This window comes from Chrysemys picta, chromosome 19 (assembly GCF_011386835.1).
Source record: "Chrysemys picta bellii isolate R12L10 chromosome 19, ASM1138683v2, whole genome shotgun sequence".
NCBI lineage: Eukaryota > Metazoa > Chordata > Testudines > Emydidae > Chrysemys > Chrysemys picta.
Genome location: NC_088809.1, coordinates 12,466,234 through 12,490,422, shown reverse-complemented (window position 1 = coordinate 12,490,422; position 24,189 = coordinate 12,466,234). Strand labels below are relative to the sequence as shown.

General features: G+C 40.4%; 1 protein-coding gene across 2 annotated transcripts; it reads left to right on the top strand.

The window, feature by feature from the left end:
- The first annotated feature begins 1,683 nt into the window (after positions 1 to 1,683).
- On the top strand, positions 1,684 to 23,659 carry TMEM248 (transmembrane protein 248). 2 transcript variants are annotated; one of them, XM_005283408.5, is made up of 7 exons: positions 1,684 to 1,821; positions 13,780 to 13,956; positions 14,770 to 15,055; positions 16,401 to 16,551; positions 18,419 to 18,602; positions 19,639 to 19,782; positions 20,889 to 23,659. In XM_005283408.5, exons 2-7 carry the CDS (start codon positions 13,798 to 13,800, stop codon positions 20,907 to 20,909), a joined length of 945 nt encoding a protein of 314 aa, XP_005283465.1. In that variant the 5' UTR covers positions 1,684 to 1,821; positions 13,780 to 13,797; the 3' UTR covers positions 20,910 to 23,659. The 2 variants fall into 2 exon arrangements, with proteins under 2 accessions (XP_005283465.1, XP_065429432.1); XM_065573360.1 differs by lacking the exon at positions 1,684 to 1,821 and adding an exon at positions 1,906 to 2,339.
- The last annotated feature ends 530 nt before the right edge of the window (positions 23,660 to 24,189 follow it).

The window sequence follows — 24,189 nt, the reverse complement described above, 5'->3', positions numbered from 1 at the left end:
TATGACCTGAAATTTTTACTTTTACTTACATTTTTTTCATTAAGATTATAAATTCATCTTCCTCCTTTCCCTCCTCCCCCATCGTTTCATGGAATACTGTGTGTGTGAAGGGTGGACTGGTCCATATGACCTCATAAATGCTAAGGAAATGACACCTGAGTGAGAGGGGAAGGGATTTTTATAGAGATTGTTTAAAATTCAATGTCTTCTGTTTGTTTTTATTTAACTCAAATGTCTGATAAACAGCTGAAAGAAAAGTTTTTGTCAGTTTTAGCAAAGTACTTGCTGAGAGCACAAATCCACATCTGAATCCTTTCACAGACCTCCAGTAAAACCAGGGTAGACAATATTTGATATGCCTGGTAAATCTGCTGTTTGGAAAAAAAAATGTTAAAGATCTTGGGTCTTTATACAGCAGAAAAAAGCAATTGTACAAAATCAACTTCTATGCATCCCTTTAATGGTAGCATTAAAGGACCCTTTTAGGTTATCCAGGTACCAGTAGCTGGTTTGTCATAGCAGAACAGTATATGTAAATTAAAATTAACCCTAACTCCAGATTCTTAGAATCATACACTTTAGTGAAAATTTCTCTTCTTTTAATTTTAAACTAGTTGTTTAAATGTGAGTCAGTAAAGGGAACTAAAAACAACTTTTGTAAAGGAGAAAAAATGTTTGAATCCAGAATACTAAATCAAAGGGAACTTGAATGTCCAGCTGCTCAGTGCACTCAAAAGTAAGAGTGGACAAGAAGGCTGGAACGGCCATGGGCAGGTGCAAACAAAGTACGTACACATTTTAAAAGCCTGGCTCTGCCAGCTGTGCTCTCTTAACCCCTGGACTGCCCCAGACTACTTCTTATCCCAAAAGGCCATGAGGTCAATTATGAAAGTTATGTTACTTCTTGCCACAGTGGCAGATATAAGAGAAAGTTTCTGAAAAATTGCTCATGTTGCTGAAGTTGTGACAGAGGAACCTAAAACCCAGAAACCAAATGTGTAGTATGTTATGCAGTGTAAACACGGTGCCTGTACCCTCCTTGGAAATGCGCAGGGCTCAGGTGGGAATTCTTAGCAGGGGCTCTCAGTAAGGGACACAGATCCCTGCACGAGAAATGACTGGTCCTTGTGAACTTCTGTTACTGCCTCTCCAGGTGGCTTGGGCCAGCCCAGACTGAGGGAGTCTATCCCCCTGCAGCCCCCCCTAGTTGCTAAAGGGCATTCAGGGGCCAGTTTTGACCAAGTTTCCCCATTTGCCTCCATGAGGGAGCCTATGGGTATAGGGGTCTCTTCCCTTTCTTCCCCACTAGCCCCTGGGGAGCCTGATGCGCCTCCCTGGCTCAGCCCCTTCCCCACTAGCCCCTGGGGGAGCTTTAGGGGCCAGCCTGGCTGAGCCCTTCCCCCCCTATCCACTGGGGGAGCCCCTCCCCCGGCCTATCCACTCCCACTACTGGGGCTGCCCTAGCCCTGAAAGCCCCGCCCCTCCCAGACAAGGGGAAGGAGGCCGGCCGGCCGGCCTCAGGCGGGGCGAGGGGAAGCAGGAGGGCGGGGGCGGGGCTTCGCGTTGCTGGTGGCCGTCTGGGAATCTTGTCCCCCCTGGGCCGCCGTCCGCGGCCGGCTGGGGGTGAGAGGTGACGTGACGGCTGCGTCCCCGGAAGCAGCGGGACGGGAGGGAGGCCGGCGACGGAGCAGCCGCCTGCCCACAGCCCCCCGCAGGGCCGGAGAATGGTGCAGAGCCGGCCGCCCCGCCGCCTGTGAGCCCGGCCGCCGCCTCCGGGCCCTGCCCCGCCCCGCCCGGGGGCTTCTTCAGCCTGCGCCGCCGGTAAGAGACACGGAGGCGGGCGCGGGCGGTGAGCTGGGCCCGAGGCCTGGGCCGGGCCGGGCTCCCCTGTGGCTGGGAGCCGGGCAGGGCGGAGCAGGCCGCCGAGAGCCGGGCGCGCTGCCGCCGGGCCCCGCTCGCTCCTCGCCCGCCCCGGCGCGCGGCTGGGAACGGAGGAGCCCCTCCTGGCCCTGAAGTTCCCTGTGAATTGTGCGCCCCCGCCCCGAGAGAGAAGCGCGGGCGGGGTTGGGGGGTTCACCGCTCGGGGCTTCGTTTGTGGCTCGCTTGGACCCGGCCGCTGCCCATCGAGGGGGGCCTGTTTGTTGTCAGCCCACCGCGGTTTGGGCAGGGGGCAGCAGCTGTTCATCCCCTTCGCGGTTCCTCGGGGGAGAGCGTGGCCCGTCTCCAACTGGGGTCCTCCGGTGCCAGCCTGACCTGACCGCTGCAGGTGGTTGTATAACGGCAGCGTTCATCGGGCCCGGTGCAAACCTGGGACAGGCGGAATCACTGGAAAATGTTTGGTAATCAAGATCCTCCGCTGATCCACAAGCACGGGCCAAATGAGCTGACTAGGTCTCCTCTGCCTGTTCGTCTCCACGTAAATGTATTTGTCCCGCTTAACCTACACAAATGAGATTAATGATCAGGACTTGATTTACCTGGTTTTTTGAGGTTGCCCTTAAATCACAAAAATAAATGTAATCTTAGCTTGTTTTCCATAGTTTGAACTACTCTTGCGAATTTGTAATAGACTAGTTAAAAGAATAACTTGAATGGCAACAAAAAGTGGTTCGGAATCTGAGTGATTTCCTAATTAGTTTACTTTGTTTACTACACATACATTATTTATACTGTTTTGCTTTTAATTCGTACAAGTGCAGATGTTGCTGTATGCCAGAATTTTCTTACAAAAAATAATGTATCTGAAACAGGGCTGCTAGATACATAGATTTGAATTTGAGCCATGTCTTATAATCATAGATATGGATACCCTGGGAAACATTCCTGAGTATAGCGGGAAGGACTGAATTACAAAACAACTCTTTCTCCACTCCTCCCCTCTTTTAATTTGTTTCTAAAGGCTTGCCTACATAAAGAAATTTACTGGTATAATTATATTACTGGAATTATACTAGTATCACCATAGCTGTATAATTGTGCCAGTAAATTTCCCTGTGTAAGTAAGTCCTAAGTCCAGATATGAATCTAAGTAGGGTTGCTTTTCAGGTTGTTGTCAAACTTTTGAAAAGGTAGTTGGCTGAAGGTTCAGAATTGAACATGTACAATTTAGGGCTGCCTTTCATAATTAAACCTTAACCTGTTTTTTTTTTTTAAAAACGCATTAAATTCTGGGGATTGTGAAATGGACACTGAGCCTTTTACCGCTAGGTTGAATTTGAGTCAGGTTGATGTAGTAAATTAATATCATCACCATCTCTCAGCTTTTCACTGGCCTATGTGAAATGAACAAATGGCTTCAATCCAATTTCTAGTGGGCATGTGGCCACATATCAATTGGCACCTTTTGTTGGCAGACAAGGTATACAGACTGAGGATTGAATTGGCCTTGGAGACCATCTCTGATTCTAGAGATGGTCTCTTCAGGTACATTCCGAGAGGGTGGCACTGCAGAGTTCTGTTCTTTACAGGCTTTCAGTAAGACTTGGAGCATTGGTCCCATTGCTGGGGAAATATGATTCTCATTTTCCATTTTAAATGTGTTTTTAATCAACTATGTAAAATGGAAACTGTTTCTGCAGTTAAAAAAAAAATTAGAGATGTACATGCATCTGAAGATAACAACCAGGTGTCTTTGTTATCTGGCTAAGCAAGATGCATCCAGCAACAGACGGGATACTGAAAAATACCCTTGCCACTGAACGGTTATTGTACTAGGGTAGTGCAGCTCTATTTTTAGTGATTCACTGAGTGTTCTGGCAGTTTTGGACCCCTTTTCAATATGAACAGATTACCATTTTTTATTTTATTTATTTATTTACTTGTTAAAAGGAGTTGTCTTTTATTTTCATTAAATATTTACATCTCTGGGCAAATAAAACAGAATTTTGGGGGTCTATTGGGTAAAATAGCACTTATTGGGACTTCTTGATAGCACAGTTCTGCTGCTCCGCACCCCAGCTCTCCGTGCAAAAGCAAGTGTGTCCTGCAAGTTCTGTTTAGGGGAACAGCCAAACTAGGGCATTAAACGGGACTGAGAGTCAGAATTCCTGGGTTTTGTTCCTTATGCCAACTTTTTTTGTAGCCTTGACTACATCATTCTTTGCCACAGATTACCCGTCTGTAAAATGGAGGCAGTATTTGCCTGCTTAGTTTAGGAGTTGAGGTTTAACAAAAGTTAAGTTGTAGTTTGCTTTGAGACCTTTGGTGAAACAGGATATAGACATGAAAGGTGTTATGTTCTCTATTTTGACTTTTCTCCAAGTCACTTTTCACAGTAGTCATTTTTTGTATTCTTTTGCTGCTCCTTGTCCTCTGTTTCCTTCACTACTGTCCACTGGGTTGTGGTTTTTTTTATAATTCTGCACACTCTAATTTCTGCCTTCATTGTAGATCCATGCTACGTCCAGTAAAGCTGCCATTTCCCCAACTTGCCAGTCATTTTCTGCTTGTGATTCAAGTTGTGTATCTGGCTGAGTGTCTCAGTCTCATTACAGTTCTTATTTAAAAACTACAGTAAAAGCCTTCTAAATTTTTTGGTACTTAAATTGGTAAATTTTATACAACATGCCTTAATGTGTATCCTTAATGAAATAAACAATTGTAATTTCAACTCTTTAAACTGATTATTATACAAACTTTTGGTTACTGAACTGTTTGAGCTTTTTCATTGTTCCCAGGAAAGCTTTCCCATAGACTAAAAGCATTTGGGATTTCCATGGTTCCAAGCATACGATCCACTAAATTTATTATTCTTAGTGAAATTTGCATAGCTCTTATAAAAATGAATCAATTCTGTATTCCTTTGCTTCTCATTCCCAACCTAATGAATAATCAGATAAAACATTTGTCTTCAAAGCACTATAAAATTGTCCAGTTCCAATCTTTGCTTGTGCCAGAACTCGTTTCCTCCTTAAGATTAACTGTATTTAAGAAGCAACTTTTATCTCATGTCATAAAACATTAAAAATGCCAAAACCAGAAGTCAAATGCATGGAACTTACTGTCCTGTACACAAGTTTGCTTAGCAAACCAGTTTGCCTTTTTCATCAGCAGGATTGCAGAAAGTAACATAGGTTTAAACTAGGTCAGCACAGGTTTTTCAAGTGAAGGTTGGTTTTTGTTTTTATTTTACAGCAGTGTGTATCTTAAACCATGTTTATTTACTCTTAAGCAAATTCAGAGCTTGGTGTCCACTGATTCACTTGAAGCTTTCCTCGGGCACTTTAATTTCCCTTGTCTGGTAACTTTTCTCTCTTTTTCTAAATCTTTAGGTGCACTGATTTTTGAAGTTACTCTAGTAGTGAGAACTTGCTTGCACCTGTCTCAGATTTTGCAAATTTTTCCTGAACTTCAGTCTATAAATTAAGAATTTTTGTGCAATTTGATGCCCTAATCACTGCACTGCTCAGATTATTGCATTAAATCAAGCATAAGATGTCAAACCACTGTATGCAGTAGTTTGTGGAGCGAGGTGTTGTATCTGGAATTGCCATGCATGTGTGTCTGGTTTAGTGGCATACTATCAATCATTTCTCCTTTGTTGTCTTTAAGTGTGCAGCATTTTTTTCTCCTCTTGCCACCCCCCTGGCGCTCCTATGTTCATTAGTAATCCACTTCTTTGATAAATCCATTATCTGGATCACTTGTAGAAAGAATCTTCATTTCAATGGGTGATATTGTGGCACTAATTCTGCATTGTATAGAGATCTTCATTACAGCTGTAATCGCGGTAAATCAGAAGGCCATTTTTCTGTCATTAGAAATGACGTCTATGCTTTTTGCCTTCAGGATCATGGCAAATATATTATTAATAATCAAAATGATGGGTAAATGTATCAGAAAACCGCCTCCAACCACTAAATAGTGTTGTCATTAGCTGAAGTCACCTAATCTGCTTGAAAGCTTTTTCCTTGAACGCTAACCTTTAAGAAGTGTGACGTAGTAATGCCTACACCTCCAATTTGACTAAACTTTGACATATTTTTTTTACTATTTTTGAAAACACGTTTCTGCTGCTTTCTTTACAGTTTACCATCGATGTAACCAACCTTCTAGTCTGGTTTTATTTTATTTTTTTGTCCTAATCAAAAAGGAGTAGAAAAAATACATTTGAAATAGATGCTGCACAGCAGGTTTGGCCACAGATTTGATCTAGAATGAACATAGCCTGCAAAGGTGGTTTTTGTGTTTTAAACCAACACCTTGTGTGCTTCTATGCTGAATGCCTAAATATAGCAAAGGTAAGAGGGGCACGTAAGTGATCATAAACCTACCTCCTTGTTTCTTTGCAAGTTTTTTAGTCCTCCTCTCCCCTCCCCCCAATACCCTATGGTAAGCCTGCTTTTTGTCATACTCTACAAATATAGGCTCAGTTTCTGCAACTGGATCTGTTTGCGTGGACACCCTCCCCCCACTTCCACATAGACATCCATCAAAATCTGCGTTGGTGGGTTTGATATTATGATCGATCCCATAGTCATTTTTAACAAAACCGTGTGCAGATCAGCTACCAAGTGTGACTTGCCATGGACCAGTGTGAAATCTAGCCATAAATTACTAACTGTGGGATCACATTTTGGAAATGCATGTTTCGCAGAAGTACTACCAGTTTCCATTAATGTCATAAAGACACTCAATGATTCATCAGAATAAGGAAACATGGGAAGAGCCTAGAAAGGACTGAGATTAACTGTGCAGCTGGAGATATGAAAACGTCTCTTCTGAATGCTGAGATGCACTTTAAGCTGCTAATAATACAAAATGTCCATTTATATTTGGCTGTTGTGATGTAAAGATCTTAGCTGGTGTTGTAATTAGGTTTTTAAACCCATAGTCTTGCTCAACAAGTCTTGATTCCTGAGCTTGTTCTTTACTTTGTGAAAAAGATAATGTCATTTAGTGTTTTTCTTTCTTTTCCTTTTGTATTTTTTTTTTTTTAATCCAGGACACAGAAGAGTGGGAGGGTCACTTGAACATTAGAAAGGGCTGGGCACTGGAAAATTTACAGTCAACTTCAGAGCTTTGAAGTAAGGATTTTGGGACACCTCTACTGGGCAGCTTGCTGTCTGTTACTGATATACATTTTTAAGCCATTCAGTTTCACCCAACTGGGAGTTGATGTGATTCCAACAGGATGAATAAAAACATCTGCAAACTCTTAAATTGTTTGTTTTTCCTCCCATTAAAATCAGTGGTGAAAGAGAAAATAAGAAAACTACGCAAATTAATAGGTAAAAACTTTTCTCTCAGTTTCACATTTTCTTAATGTAGCAAGAAGTAGTTCTGAAATTCCCATAGGAAGAGGGAATGTTGATAATTGATAACCTGCTTTCATAGCCGCAATAAATCAATTTCAAAAGTAGAAATACTAATTCAGTAATAAAAAAAACAAAACAGAGTTCTGGGTGAGTTTGGGGACTTCTGTGTTTTTTCTTTTAGATTGTGTTTTGTGAGTTTTGCTCTTTGTGTCAGTTTGGAGACTGACCTATTGCAACTTTGGGGGGTGTTTGTTCAGCATTCCAGTGCCTTTAGGTTCATAACTATTAAAATGAATTATTGTCTTGATATTAATCAGTGTCCAGAGTAGCATTTGGGATTTTATTTTTAGTATTTTAAGCATTGGCATGTCGAGCTTTGCCTTGATGAAAAGAGAATTGAACTTAATATTTGAGAATATATTTTGTACCTGCAAATGTTTCCTGTTCTTGAATGAGAAGGGTCAGTTTTGAGATCAACACTCTTCTTTTGTGTCTGTTATTTATGGATGGTTTGTTAGGAGAATCACAGTTCAGTTGGTTTTGGGGTTTTTTTGTTTGTTTTTTTGTTTTTGCTTTTTTGTGTGGATGCTTTAATTCCAAGTGGTTAACCCTGATGTGACCTGTTTTCTAATTGCCATTGTATCGTTAGTAATGGGACATCTTTTAAATCTTCATTGATGGTAAAAGAAAAAGAGACAAAATACTTTTAAATACAGTGGGGTTTTCAGTTTTAGAAGAGAGATGAAATCTTAGAGACATTGTGAAGGTAGGCCAAAACTGATGTCCACCCTCATGACATACTCATAAGCAAACTAGGGAAGTGTGGGCTAGATGAAATTATTATAACATGAGTGAAAACCTGGTTGAAAGACTGTACTCAGAGTAGTTATCAATGGTTCACTGTCAAAATGGGTAACTTATCTAGTGGATCACACAAGGGTCTGTCCTGGGTCTGGTAGCATTCAATATTTTCATTAATGTCTTGGAGAATGGAGTGGAGAGTATGCTTATAAAATTTGTGGATGACCCCAAGCTGGGAGGGGTTGCTAACACTTTTTGGAGGACAGGATTAGAAGTCAAAATGACTGTGACAAATTGAAAAACTGGTGTGAAAGCCACAATATGACATTTAATAAAGACAAGGACAAAGTACTACGTTTGGGAAGGAAAAATCAAATACAAAATGGGAAATAACTGACAAGGCGGTAGCACTGCTGGAAAGGATCTGGGGGTCATAGTGGTTCACAAATGGAATATGAGCCAACAGTGTGGTGCAGTTATGAAAAAAGCAAATCTCATTCTGAGGTGTATTAACAGGATTGTCATATGAGACATGGGAGGTGGTACTTGTTATATGTGGCACTGGTAAAGTCTCAGCTGCAGTACTGTATTCAGTTCTGGGCACCACATCTTAAAGATACGGACAAACTGGAGAGAGTCCAGAGGAGCGCAACAAGAATAATAAAAGATTTAGAAAATCTGAACTGTGAGCAATGGTTTAAAGAAACTGGATATGTTTAGACTTGAGAAAAGACTGGGGGAGGGAGAGAGAGAATGGGACACCTGATAAGTCTTCAAATATGTTAAAGGTTGTTATAAAGAGGATGGTGATCTGTTTTTCTCCTTGTCTGCAGAAGGTAGGACAAGAAGTAATGGACTTAATCTGCAGCAAGGGAGATTTAGGTTCGATATTAGGAGAAATTTTCTAACTATAGTAAAAGCTGTTTTATCCGGCACGTCGCCAAATAGAAAGTTCTATAAACCGACAATTCTGTTCTTCATTTAAATTCCGGTTTATAGTCCGGTTGGCGTGGGGCTGGCAGGGGGTCGGGAGCATGGGCTCTGGGAGGGAATTTGGTTGCAGGAACGGGATTGGGGCACGGGAGGGGGTGCACAGTACTGGATCCAGGGGCAACTCACCTTGGGTGTCTCCCCGCAAGTGGTGACCTGTCCCGGCTGCTCCTAGGCAGCGGCGTGGCAGGCAGCTCTGCACACTGCCCCCGCCCTACCCTGAGTACTGCCTCCACAGCTACTATTGGCTGGGAACCGCGGCCAATGGGAGCTGCAGGGGCGGCACCACGCAGAGCCGCCTGCTGCACCTCTGCCTAGGAGCAGCCGGGACAGGTCGTCCCTTGCCGAGAGCTGCTCGAGGTGAGCGCCCCCCAGATCCGGCATCCTCTCCCGTGCTCCAACCCGCTGCCCCAAGTCTCCTCCCGCATCCAAACTCCCTGCCAGAGCCCGCACCCCCTCCCGCGACCCAGGCGCTCTCACCCTCCTGCACCCCAAACTCCCTCCCTCTTAGTTAACTGGCATTTTTCACTTACCAGCAGCCCCCATTTCCCCAACATGCCAGATAAAACAGCTTTTACTGTAAAGGATAGTTAAGTACTGGAATAGGTTACTGAGGGAGGTTGTGGAATCCCTATTATTGGAGGTTTCTAAGAACAGGTTGGACAAATATCTGCCAAGGATGGTCTAGGTAATCTTAGTCCTGCCTCAGATTTAAAGATTCTCCTTATTTAAAAGCTGCTCTTGATTTAACTCCTTGACGTAGTTGCAAGGTACACTTCTTTATCCATTTTCATATGGTAATTAACAAGCATTGAAAATTATGCTAATTGGAGATTGCTGTATTCTATCCTGTACCAGTGCTGGCAAAAGCATTGCTAGATGAGGGAGAAAGAGTCTGTTTCATTGTCTTTTGCAAACCTTCCAGTCTAGTCACTAATACTGTATTTGCTTGGGATTCTGAGATCTGAGCTTTAACTGTGCATTTCTATGATTTAACGTGTTTGGATTTTTTTAAATTATCAACTTAACCCTAAATTTCCTGGGTGTATAATGCCTGCCTGGTTTTGGGTTGACTACAACTTACCTGTAACACATTTTTTGGTCCTTAAGGTTGAGAGTGCATGTTAGTAACTTAACTCAATTTTAATATAGTTTTTTGTCTCGAATGTATGTAGATATTGACAAAAGCAAATTGATTCAGAGTCAGGGCCAAAGTTCTGGACTGAAAATTTGTACTCATCCAGTTGTGCTTGAAATAGTATGTAGATTGCAAAACAGAATGCATCTCCTGTGTATAGGTATCACTAGTCCTGCAAGGTTTAGGCACTGTGGAGAGAAGTGCATTCACCTGCCATTGGAGCCTCTCTTTAAACTTTATTAGTAAAAAAAAGAAACCTGATGCTGTCACTTTGCACATCTCTGGCACAGTTCCTGTGAGGCTCACAAAGTGCTTTGAATTAAGCCTCAGCAGTGCTGTGAGGTAGTTCTGTTCCTCAGTTTAATCATTTGTAAAATGCATATAATGAAGTTAGGGACTTTCTCCCAGGGTCACACAGCAAGCCAGTGGCAGATGCAGAACAGAACTAGAATTGGTAGCAAAACAGGTTCTAATGCGCTTTTTCTAAAGAGATGTAAATATGACTCAGGAGTTCTGATGCCCAGTCCCTGCCTGAACCAGTAGGTAGGTAATACCCACTCACAAAATGTCTCATGGTGATGGAAATGCATATAAACCATAATATACTCGAGTTTGTAGAATAAATATTTAGACACTCTGGAAAAAAATTAATTGTGCTTACATGCTGTGCGCCATAGTTTCAATCAGCAGTATGGAATCATTCCTAAATTAATACAGATTTCTATATGAAGGAATCTTGATACACTGAGCATGTGCAATTGCTGGTTTTCCCCCTCACCTTTAATATTAACCACCCACAGGTTTTGTTGTAAGGGGCCTGTTATCCTTTGGCAATAGCATCCTGTAACACTTCCTGACTGTTTTCAAAGTTATAGGAGGATGTTTGGCAACAAGTCCTCAGAAAAGCTGGTGCTCTTTTAACAACAACAAATATTTGGGCTGATTTTCTTAGTGAGTTTTAGCACATCCAGGCTGAGTGAAACCAGAATTCTAATGAAATTGCTGACGGTCCCTTAAATTTACAGTAATTTGCAATACTGTATTTGCTCCTGGGTGATATTCAGCTTTGATTAAATGCTGTAATAAACCTTGCCTCTTGCTGGGGTTTATTTTAAAAGGAAATTCAGAAGGGAACATTGAATACAACTCTGCTCTTGGTTTGTGTTTTGGTCTGTTTCCATCTCAACATGTCTCCAATGTTTCTAGACTGACAATTTGTGATGAACCCTAGTTTAAAAAAAATATATATATATATATTTCAGAAATGTGCTGAAATGGAATCCTGTCCTGCCAGTGACAAGATAGGAGACAGAACTTTAGAATTGGGTCAGACCCAATTAATTTTCTTACCTGAGGCAATTCACCCCTCCCCTGTTGCACCTGCCTTTTCTTGACACCTTAATTAGCTTTTCTAGCAGTAGCGCTGCGTGTCTTTGAGAAGTGTGGGCTCTGGTAGGATATGCTTTCTCTTCTTTCTACCTCTTTCCTTTTTTCTCCCACTTCCTTCTCTCTAGCTCTTTCCTATATCCTTCCCTCCCACCCCGCCCACACACAGGATTTTTACCATTAGATGTTTGTAGTGCTGCTAGTGATCATTGCTGGCACAATGGGGCTGGTTACCTTAGTCTTTGGGAAGTGGAGAGAAATCAGTTAGTGGAGCAAGATTGTGCACCCAGGATATGATTCTGGAATAGAGAGAGAGAGATTGTATGTTAAAGTCTGTGCCCTGTTTGGAGGAATGCAATAGTCTCCTCACTGAACTTTTCTGTCTCCATTGAAGCAAAGTGATTTTTCTTCCTAGAAGAGACTGATGATGAAAAGTGTACGCCAGTAACATATTAGGAATACTGAAGTGAAAAGCTGCAGTTATTGTATGGATCATACGTACCATGTGCTTCTAACAAGAGATGACAAGGCACACAAACCTGCAGGGAGCAGAATCCCTGATTTAATGAAAATTCCCAAGAGATCGATCTTGTTTTAGTCCTTGATTGCTGAGTCTTAACCATTAAACTGCTATGGTCTTGAGCTGCTTGGTTTGCATCTTTCAGTTGCTCAAAATTTGCATGGGCAGCATAGTTTTCTAGACAAAAGTCCTTTCCTTCTGTGTACTCTAAGGATTAAGATATTTTAGAGTGGCTACAGGTAAAGCAAATAAAGGAAACGGGATTGCTTGTGGTGTTCTCTGCTTGCACAATTTCTGACGTAGAGGCTCATAGCTACACTTCAGCACTTGACTGCATTGTTTTCTTTGTGGGTGGGGATGAGTAAATTCCAATAGTTTTGTTCCCTTCACTTGCATACTGGAAATACGGGAAAACTCAAAAGAAATGGAGAATCAATAGGATTAAATGGAAATTCAGCTTCAACTCAGTAGACCAAGGGTAGTCAATAGGCAGACCATGACCGCGGGCCAAACCTGGACTGCCATACGCTTTTGAACAGACCCTGAAATCTTTTTATTTATGTATCGTCATTGTTGTATTTTTATTATTTTCTCTGGAGTCTGGCCTATCTCAGTGTAACTACATTGCACAGAGGTCTGAAAAATCCGCACTCCTGAGTGATGTAGTTATACCGACTAAACCACCATAATCCCCCCCCCACTTGTAGACAGCGTTATGTGGACAGGAGACGCTCTCCTGTCAGTGGAGGAGTGTCTTCACTTTAGTGCTACAGCAGTGCAGCTGCATTGGTGCAATTGTGCTGATGCAGCGTTTTAAGTGTAGACCTGCCCTAACTCTCTGCATTCACAGTCCTATCTGCTTAATTTTCTGACTCAAGTAAGTTTGTACTTCTGTTCATGCTGGAGAACCAGCGGGGAGATGAGTCTTCTGGCTCACTCAGTAAATGAAGTTTCTGATAACAGGATTTTAGTTGATGTGTCAGCCGGACGTGTTCCAGCCTGAGTCTCAGATCCCAGTTTGCACATCCGATGGCTAGAAAAAACATCGGTTTATTGATAAACGGATCAGATTTGGTGTAGATGTGATCAAGTTCCAAATGCGAAACTTCACGAGGCTTTTCTCTAACCAAATCACTTTTCAGAGTGGAGTAGTACTTTGCAGCTACCCATAGAATAATTCTCACTTATAAAGTTCCATCATCTATTTCACGCTTGGTCCAGCTGGGTCTTAAAATGGCCATTAAAGGCTTTTGCCTTAAGTTTGGAAGTCTAATGACTCAACTGGAAATGTGCAGACCTTATCTGTGGGCTTCATTGAAACTACATGTCCATTATAACCTTATTAATTCAAATAGTGTTCTTATGGCATCCAAATACAGCTGTGTATGCTATGCTGGGTGACTAGTAAAGGAAATAAAATAAAGAACTATATGCACCACTGATTCTCATTGGCTGTCAATAATAGGAAGTTTGATTCTGTTACAAGCTATGGCATCTTTCTTTTAATTCCATTCTTTCTGGAAATTGTAGCGGTTGGGAGAACAAAATCTGGTACCTTTTGAGAAATTTTTTTTATACTTTTTCAATCGGCAACCATGTTTTTCTTTGATTGATTGACTTAAATTATCTCTTGGAAAAAATCATGTTCTTCCTATGTATCACTCTGTTCTAATGCTCTCCACTTTCAGGTGGATCTAATCAGAATAATGTTCAACATAAACCCTTTGGAGAACCTGAAGCTTTACATCAGCAGTCGCCCTCCTCTTGTGGTCTTTATGATCAGTGTAAGCGCGATGGCAATAGCTTTTCTGACACTGGGTTATTTCTTTAAAATCAAGGAGATCAAGTCACCAGAAATGACAGAGGTATGGTATAATAAGATATGTACATTCACATCCTGCAGTAACACACTTCCTGGCTTTTGTGATGGGACATGCTTATTTAACAGGCATTAGTTTTAACAGTTTGTATGTTTTCTCCTGTGCTAGTGCATAGGACCTGATTGTTTTCATTTGCATTACTGTACTTTAATCTCTAACCTAGAAGAGGTCATTTACCTTCTAAGGAATAATCTTGATACAATTAATTTGACAGAGAGGGAGAACATTAATGTTCTGTCATTCGGAGATTGTGTTTGTAACGCTCCCCCCTCCAACTCCCACCCTTATTCTGTTCTGATAGACGGCTTGATTCATGAAAATTCTACTGATCTTTGTTATAACTTACCTTGCAAAACTCTTCCATAGTTTGAGTGCATTTTGATAAAAGTATCTGAGCTAAACTTCACTGGGAGTTACCTGTATGAGACTAGGGCTCCTCACTAGACAAAGTTAGTGTAAGTACACCAACATTATTAATTTCATTTGTAGCTCTGAGGAGAGTATTATTTTACCATGCTCTTTATAGCTTTGAAAATGAGTATTTGATCAGTGGGGGTGAAGTGGGAATCAGAATTGGCATTTGATTTATAAAAACAAACAAACACCAGATATTTCTCCTATTGAGAGTGTTGCCACTTACTTCAATGGAGGGTAGGATTGAGTTTGTCTTGGTGACATGGAATAATATATATTATAAACTAGATATTGAAAATCTGAACTGCTTTTTGAAGAAGTGACAGAATAATTTTGCTAATCTAATGTGTCATCTAATCTAGATTTTTCTCTCACTTTTTAAAGGACTGGAATACTTTCCTCCTGAGGTTTAATGATTTGGACTTCTGTACATCAGAGAATGAAACCTTAAAACATCTCATCAATGATACCACAACTCCAGAAAGTACAGTGACTAGCGGACAAGCCAGATCTTCTACACAATCGCCACAGACTCTTGAGGACTCTGGTCCAGTAAACATCTCTGTGACAATCACTCTGACACTGGACCCACTCAAACCATTTGGCGGGTATTCCCGTAATGTCACACATCTAAGTTCCACAATTTTGGGGCATCAGATTGGACTCTCAGGTATGCAAAATTTGATTGTTCCAAGAGTGAATAATAATTACACTCCTAATATTACAAATGTCTGAAAAAGAAATATAAAAATCTAGCTAGTCACTAAAGAAACAAATCATTTGCTTAGACATTATGTGCATTGCTAAAATTGTTGTCAGTACTTCACAATAATGAGCCTGTGAGATTTCTTTTTGGCAAAGAGTAACTTTTCCCTTATTTGGGGTAATAGGGAAGATGTATGTACAGTCATACACGTATGCTACTTTGGAGTCTAAAAAAGATCCATCAGCCCAGTTGCTTTCATCTGAAAGTATTTTCAAAACAAATTTCTGATCTTGAAAAGCTGCTACATGCTTATGCAGCAGTGCTGCTGATCAGTCAGTCAGTTTTGGTGGTGGTGAATCCTTCTGCATTAATCATCCAGCTGTACATTAACTGAAAACCTCTTGTTGATTTAACATCTAAAATACAAACTCGTTCAGGATAAAGCTGCTGAAAAGAAGCAACAGTTGTAAAACTTTCTAGTGATGCTAAGATGATGAGTCCTAACCTATTCTGTTGGCTTGCGTGGCCAGAGGGACAAGTCAGTGGGTTGTGGAGACTTGGTAGAAGTGGTTTACAGTAACTATTTAAAGTTAAAGTTCAGCATGTTTTAATTTTGCAGTGGTGCTATAACATCAGGGTGGCTTGCACCTGAAATATCCTATAGCAAACATATGCCACAACTGAAAACCTCTGTTGCTTACAGCAAATTTCTGTAGTCTTTCCTGAACAATATAATGTAATTTCTGTTGATCAGACTACCTGGTTTTAATCTGCATATCAAATCCGGTTTATCCCTGGGGACCGTAAGTTTATCATTTCGAGAACCCAGTGGTTTAGTCTTGTCTCTTATAATTTTATCTATTGATAAGGTTGTGCATATTAAGGCACTTTTCAGCAGTTATATCTGCATGGATTTCTCTATAGTAAAAATCAGACTGCAGAAAAAGCAGATGATGAACTAAGGTTTTAGGGGGGAAAGGGCTAAAATTCTAAGATGTAATTACTGATCAAATTGTTGCAGACAATGGCCCAGATGATGCACAATTATAGAGAGAGGTTTTCTAAATTCAAAAGCTTGTAAAAGCCCAATGGTCATGGGACCAGGTCCAAAATGTCATCAGTGCTAATAACTGGGTGGTGTTGGGGGGGGGGGGGGGGAGAGTCTGTAATTTTCCAGGTATTTCATTGCTTCCCACAATGATAGCACAAAGCTGTGTCCCCAAAAAAGTGCAATCGACCACATGCCTGTTCCTAATACTTGTTGCTGTTACTGCTCTTAGCATACCAAAAATTTCTTTCTTTCTAAAAGGCAGAGAATCCCACGAGGAGATAAATATTACCTTCACCCTGCCTGCTGCTTGGAATTCAGATGACTGTGTTCTCCATGGTCACTGTGAGCAGGTGGTATTCACAACCTGTATGACTGTCACAGCAGCTAGCAGTGTGTTTCCTGTCACAATGTAAGTGCTTTTCTAATTATTTGTTCTTAGGCTGGTTACCTTAGATGTACCCACTGCTCTCTTAATGCTTTGGATGCTTTTCTTATGCCCCCCATGATGCTCTAACTTTGACTTTGGAAGTAAGTGATACATTCTCTTTTTAGTAGTATAAAGTCCAGTTTGTTTTTATAAGACATTTGCCGTCTTTACTAACACCGTAGAGTTTCCCTGGACATTGTTCAGCTACATCTTGCGTGCGCTCGCTCTTTCTCCACATGTTGTTGTGCGCTGATGGAGTTCTAGCCACAATCCAGGGAATGTGGACAGGAATTATAGAACTCATAGTCTTCAAACTATCCCGATAAAGCCCTGTGCATCTAAGTTACAACTGTTTAAACATGACTCTCATTTTGGAAGGGATATTTACACCTTGTGCTTCAAGTTTAAACCAGTTTCTAACTACTAGAGACCAGGCTGAGACCTATTTGGGGTCAGATTATTCCACATATGTCTACTGCAGGGTTCTTACTCCATTCTCTGAACTGTCTGGTTCTAGCCACTGTCAGAGGGAGGATACAGGACTGGATAGATTACCGGTCTGATCTGGTATGGCAGTTCCTGTGTTCCTAGTTGTGTTCACCTGCAAAGTTTCATTTTAGTACTTGATGTCCTAATATCGTTTTTTTTTCTTTCCCCCTTCGTTTCAAAATATTATCACTTTGGTTTTAAAAGTGCAAAAGCATTCAAGGGTTTTCTGGACTTCTGCATCCCTAACTTGCTGAAAATGGCCAGTTTCTCTCTCCAGTTCAGAGCCAGCTTAGCTTGAGTCATGTCTACTTTAAAGCGCCTCAGAAATGATGCTGGTTGTCTGCAGCATAAGCAAACGGCGGATGTTGTAAGAGAGAGAAATGTGTTCTGAAAACCTTTCTTTAAACTGTAATAGCTTTAAATGGAACAATGAATATGGCTAAAGTGATATACTGTGGGGAAACAGCTGGTCCAGGGGATTGGTATGGCATATAGATCCTTTACGTGCTATATAAAAGCTAGGTGGTGGTGGTGGTATTTATTATCTCTAAGTTGGTAGCTTGATCAAAGCTCAGATCATTGGTGACAGAAAGTTGATTTTTTCTGGCAACTGGTCGATATCAAACAAGTTTGGTCTCAGTTTCTTCAGCAGTAGAAGAGTGTTCACAAAAAGCATCATGATTGACGACCCCCCCCTCCCCCCCCCCCCCACACACACACCACTTTCTTCAACAACTGTGTCAAGAGGACAAGGCTGAATGGGCATTGGTGAGTGAATGCCTCTCTTGCATAGAGGTGGCATTGCCAGGTCAGTGTGGGGAAGCTTACATTACCGCTGCCTCCGCTGTATCTGTTCTTTGGATAGAATCCTTCAGTTAACAAAATCACACCCTCAAAACAGTAAAATCCAAAGCAGGCGGAGTGTTGGGTGGGGTAAGTGCCACACTAGTTGGTTCCTGATGGTAACAGACTTTCCCCTTGTCTTCTCTCCACACCTATGGATCGGGCACACCAAGTTAATGTTCTTTATCCCCCTTGCCTTCTAGAGATTGGGGTGCGTTCACCTGAAAGCTGTATTAAAAATATCAGAAGTTTTTTGAAACCTAGTACATACTCCTCTCGTTAAATGACGGGGGGTTGACTTTTTGGAATGGATTGCAATGAAAGTTTAATGTTACTGTAGGTTTTAGACTTTATTTTCCTTTAGTATTTGCCATTACACTATGGATGATCCTGAATAAAACAATACACTGTTTACACTGTTCAAAGAGAGAATGACCCTTACTATGTTCTGAGAGTCAGCCATACAGGACACTGAAAATGGCAATTCATCTGCTTGTTTGGTTTTTTTTATCCTCAGTCAGCCACCACATTGTGTTCCTGAGACGTACAGCAATGCTACCCTCTGGTACAAGATCTTCACTACAGCCAGGGACTCAAATACAAAATATGCACAAGATTATAACCCTTTCTGGTGTTACAAAGGAGCCATTGGAAAAGTCTATCATGCTTTAAATCCCAAACTAACTGTCATAGTTCCAGATGTAAGTGCCAATGTTCTTTCTATGTTCGATTGGCTGAATACCTCCTGTCAATTTAACTGAATAAGATACTCTTCTCTTGTTGATCTAAAATAATTGCATAGCACTGCTTTCATAAATAGTTGCTTGCAGTGTTGTTGTAGCTGGGTTGGTCCCAAGATATTAGAGCGACAAGGTGGGTGAGGAGATAGCTTTTGTTAGACCAACTTCTGTTGGTGAGAGAGAGAAGTTTTCAAGCTACACAGAGCTTTTCTTCGGGTCTGGGAAACCTGCACAACACCTTCAAAAGACAAGCCTGGGAGCTTAAATTCATATCTTAGCTAGACACTAGAAAATCATGGTCTTAATAAAGACACTGGATTTATAGCTTATTACAATGTGCAATCCACTAACCCCTTTTTTGTCCAATGATTGCAGGGGTGTTAGCAGGCCACTTCACCTTGAATGGTCTCTTAGAATACGTCTTAACTTTTTATGCTAAACAATCTTTCACCTTGTATTTAGCTGTGAGACCCTGAGTACCTTTCCCAGATCTGCAGAAGAGCTCTGTGTAGCTTGAAAGCTTGTCTTTCACCTCCAGTAGTTGGTCCAATAAAAGAGAGTACGTCACCCACCTTGTCTTGCTTAAATAGTTGCCGTAACTATGTCAGAGGTGGCTGCATTTCAATGGTGGGTGTGGTGATCCCCGTATATCTCAATGTGCCTCACAACTTCATTAATTAAGATTTGTAATTTGAAATCCTCTGATTAAAGGTGCTACTGTTTTATATATAGAGTGCAAGAGTAGCGTAATGAATGTTTTTAAAATGCAGTCACTAGTGCAAATTAAATATTGTTATCCTTCACTGCCAAAACTTAGAGCTCCCTTAGTACCTTCAACTTTAAGAAGTTCTGCATTAGCAATGTAGAGGATATCCTTTGTATTGAGAAAAAACAAGGTTATGAAAGTGGCTTCTTTGCTAATCTGCTAAACATTGCTTGAATGTCGAATGCCTTCTCTATGTACAGCATCAGTAAATGGTTTTATTTCTCTGTGCAGGATGATCGCTCACTAATAAACTTGCATCTCATGCATACCAGTTATTTTCTTTTTGTGATGGTGATTACAATGTTCTGCTATGCAGTTATTAAAGGTAGACCAAGCAAACTGAGGCAAAGCAATACAGAATTCTGCCCTGAAAAAGTAAGTTTACCTAAGATAATACATACAGCATTGATAAGGGGGAGGAGAAATTAGAAAAGATCCCTTTATATACAAAATTTACATTATTTTTGGTATACAATGATGATTCACGTCTCTCCCAACCTAGTATCTCATTAGAGGACAGTAAATAATGGCACTGTAAAAGTGACTTGTTATCTGCCTTTATATCCAGCCCCTGGAGGTTGTGGAGAAACAAGGTAGAAGATTCCACTCAGAAATTAAATACCTTGATTAAGAGTAGGGTAGTATAATCTGTGGCTAAAGCAGAGGATTGAGAATCATGACTACTGGAGTCTCTTGTGTCTCAGCCACTGGCACTAAGACCTTGAACAAATCACTTAACTGCTTTGTGCCTCTGTTTTGCCTGCTGTTTGAAAGACGTACAATAGTCCTCTATGCCCTGCGGGTGCTCAGACGCTTAACAAGGACGTATGTATGTAGTGCTGGTAGATCCTTCAATCATAGATTGTTATTCTGTAAATGTAGGGTATTCGTTGTAGTTCAGTAAATGCAGAAGTGATTTGGGTTTTTTAATATCACTAACGTAACGTCAGGTAAACTGTATTTACAACACGGTATATTATTTGCACTTTGGCTTATATAAAGTTTGGCTTGCACAGCTTGAAATAGTCTTAAATTCTCTTATTACAAGAAGACAGAATACATTTATTAAAATATTGCTATCACAGCTAGTTCTAATGGTTTTAATCAGCATTAAAGAAAATTAATGCTGATGTTGGTTTAAGGGCAGACTAATTAGATATATACACGCGCACACACATGCACACTTTGCTTAATGGATTAAATATGGATGTATTTAACTATGTAACAAGAGGCTACAATGTACTATCCTTCATTATTAGGGAAACTTCCTACCAAGAGCTGAATATCTTTGAATATTTGATAAATACCAATTACAAAATATCTTCAGATATATTTTGGTCTTTTCCAACGCGGAGTCCTCAGAATAGCAATGCATAGAGATATGCATCCTAGCTGCATAGAGATAAGTAATGTGCAAATAGAATTGATTTCAATTATACACAAGCTCTTAATTCTGTAATGTTTTTTTGTTTTACTTCTAGGTTGCTTTGTCAGAAGCATAATCCATCTCCTCCTTTTACTGAAAATGGCTGAGAACCATAATCATTGCCTGCTGAACCCAGACTGGGTCTTAAGACTTTGTGAATACATTATCTTGCAATGTTGGTTTATTCCAACCAAAGACATTTCAAGTGCCTGTAATTGATTTGTACATATTTATAAAAGTATATTCAGATGATGCACTTGTTCCGCATAGTGCGGCGAGAATCTTTAAACCTTTACCTGTGGACATAGCTGAATGTTTGTGTAGATAATAGGTATGTTTAGTGATAAGGATCACATAGTCAGAGCAAGATATTTTTGTCTAGCTGCATCTGGGCAGGTTAAGATGCCTTTCCAAATGTCTCAAACAATACAAACCCTTTGTTTTTGCCCAATGATATGTACAGTGTGTTTGAATCAGTATGCATCTTTGATATAATATTGCATTTCCAAAGCCACTGATCTACTACATAAATTCAGTGTGTGTATGTGGCTTAATACTTTTTTTCCATTTTCTCCTTGCTTGCAAGAAAATATCAACATTTCTAGATTTTTTTTTTTAGGAGAAATACATATTCACATTTTAATACTGCTGTAGTTAGGACAAACTTGTGCTTTTATCCAGAATTTAATAAAAAAGGCAAAGTCTTGTTTTAAAATCCTTTCTATTGCAAAGTGCTAAGTTTCACTTTACATGTGGCCTGCTGGAATGGCAGAGCATTGATCAGTATTGGGGTTGTATGCAAAGCTTTCCACTTACTTTGCCTTCCCTCCACAGGTTTTAAACCAGGAACTTCCTTGGAATAAAATAGCTTTTTATAGCCTGTCTAAAAAGTGGATTTAAAAAAAAAGATGCATTCTATTAATAGTCAGCTGTGGCTCCAAGTAGCCTGGTCAAGTGCAAACAACAAAGGGAAAAGGAAGATACAGTAACTTAAAGACCGTTGTAAGTGCTTCATGTTGGACCTTCCACACATCTCTAAAGGGCAGCTGAAAATGACATGTTTTTATTAGCTCTGTCCAATTTTTATCTACTATTGTCTACTGAGGGGAAAGGGACAACTAGTGGGCTAATCCTGTTGTGAGTAAATTGAGGGAAACCTTGCCTGAGAAATGCATATTGGTCTTTGTCCATTCTTAAAATCAGAGCAGACTTGATTTTGAGTACTTTTTTTCTGTGGGTTTTTTCCCATTTCTGGCTTATTCAGTCTCCTTCCAGCCTGTCCTCCAGTTAGCTTTTTAATTCTCGTAAGACAGAAGTTTCCTATAGACACTTCCACCACGGCTTTTAAAATCTCACTGGTTGCCTTAATGACCCTTCATGTCATCTTTCAGCTTTCCTGTCAGGTAGCGCAATTATAAATGTGTGTGTACATTTTTCTTTGATAAGTTTCACACTGCCATGTGATACACGAAACCATAAATCCAATTCAAAGATTGTAATCGCTGATATGTTGGCATAAAATCCTCTGTGTCTAGACACTGTTGAATGCACATTGTTGTGTTCTGAAGACCATTTTATATATTGTATAAAATTGATTTAGGACTTTAATGTATTGAAGATTCATATGTTTCTTCAGAATGTTTGAAGCAAAACAATCACTTTTCTTCAGAAAATAGTTCCTCATATAATTGTGATTGCTTTACACAGTGTATTGGTTATTTCACTAAAATGTGTTTTCTCCAGATACCTTAAGATTAAACTTTAGAGACAGCCATTTAGTTTGAAATCCAGAAATGAAATAACTAAGGCTTCTAAACTTCAGTTGAAGCTACTGTTCACTGGTAAAACGCCACCAACGAAGCAGTAAATTTACTGAATAAAAATATGGAGACAGCTTAAAGTGAAAATCTATTCTTCTGCTCCTAACTTACGCATTCCCCTCCTTTTATTTAGTAGTCATCTTTGAAACTGATTAGGGGATGGTTCAGAACCGATAACTGTGGAAGGAGGTTGGTGCTGGTACAGTAAGTACCAAAAAATGCCCCGAGAATGCTTACATCATCATGTAAAGATACTTTAAATAAATCCAAAATCCATGCTCTTGTTCAGCAAGCTAATGTCAAACCCCCAAAGGCCCAAACAGAACTACCTAGACAGTAAAACACAATTGGGTGTGTTGGGGGAACAGGTTTTTATAGGAGATGTTTTCGGTAATTAGAGGGTCCAGCTTAAAAAATACGTAGTCAAACCCCACAAACAACTGCACTGCAATAAACATGAAGCTCAGATTGCAACCCACAAATGCAAGGAGATTAGCATTAAGGGCATATTTTTCATTCTTAACTTACCCCTTTGTACCTGGGTATTGCAGCACATAGTCACCCAGTAGGCTGAGACTTTGTCATACTTACAAGTGTTGGATTGTACCTAGGCCCAATGTACAAAAATTAAATGCAGCCAAGCAGAAGGGTAAAAACTTAATATTAAAGTGGTTGTTCGGATCATATTGATCTTTCCTTTTTGTTTTCTTTTTCTTTTTAACTATGACTTGAATCAGTTTTGATTCTATTTGTAAGTGTTTTCTTGTTGTTAGAAAGCTGCCATTTCTGTTGCATTTTTCTTTGGCATTACATAGAAAGTCTGAGCCTTGGTTTACAGCCTTCCTCTGCAGGTGATGTAGGGTTAAGATGGTATTTTTTAAAAAACATTTCACTTGTATTGTTGCATGATGGTTAATAGCTGATTTGGTAATGACACTTCTCTCCTATATTAATTTTGTGTTTGTAAGATATGCATATTGCTTTGCAGAATAAAAAAAAAAGTTTATTCCGTTGTCTTTTTTTTTACCAATTCCTTGTGGACGTTTCATAAATCATCTCTCTTTAGGTTGTGTGCAACACAAGGGAATTTGTTTTGACAGTGCACAGTGGTCTGGAATTTCAAACCCTGTCTTGTGTGTATGCTCCAATAAACACTTCAGGTTAGACTTTAAAAAAAAATAAGTAAAAATGTGTGTCGTGCAGGAGGGGAGACAGCTGTTTTGATGTCCAGCATGATAAAATGCAGCACTCATGACACTTAAACCTATCTAACCCAGATATTTCTCCTTGTGCTTGAAGCTCCGGTGTCCTGCTGTGCAGTTAAAGGTAGATCGGCAAGCTTCAGCCACGCAGTACAGATTTCTGCACTGAAAAGGTAACGAGGGCTAAGATGAGAAATGCCTGGTGGGGGCAGGGGCAGCAAATAGCTTTAGTTACCTTTGAGATAGTTAGTGCAAAACAGGACAATTTCACGCCTCAGTAAGAATATTTTTGTCTTGACCGTTTCCCTTTAAAAGTTAATCTCCTTGGCTATGT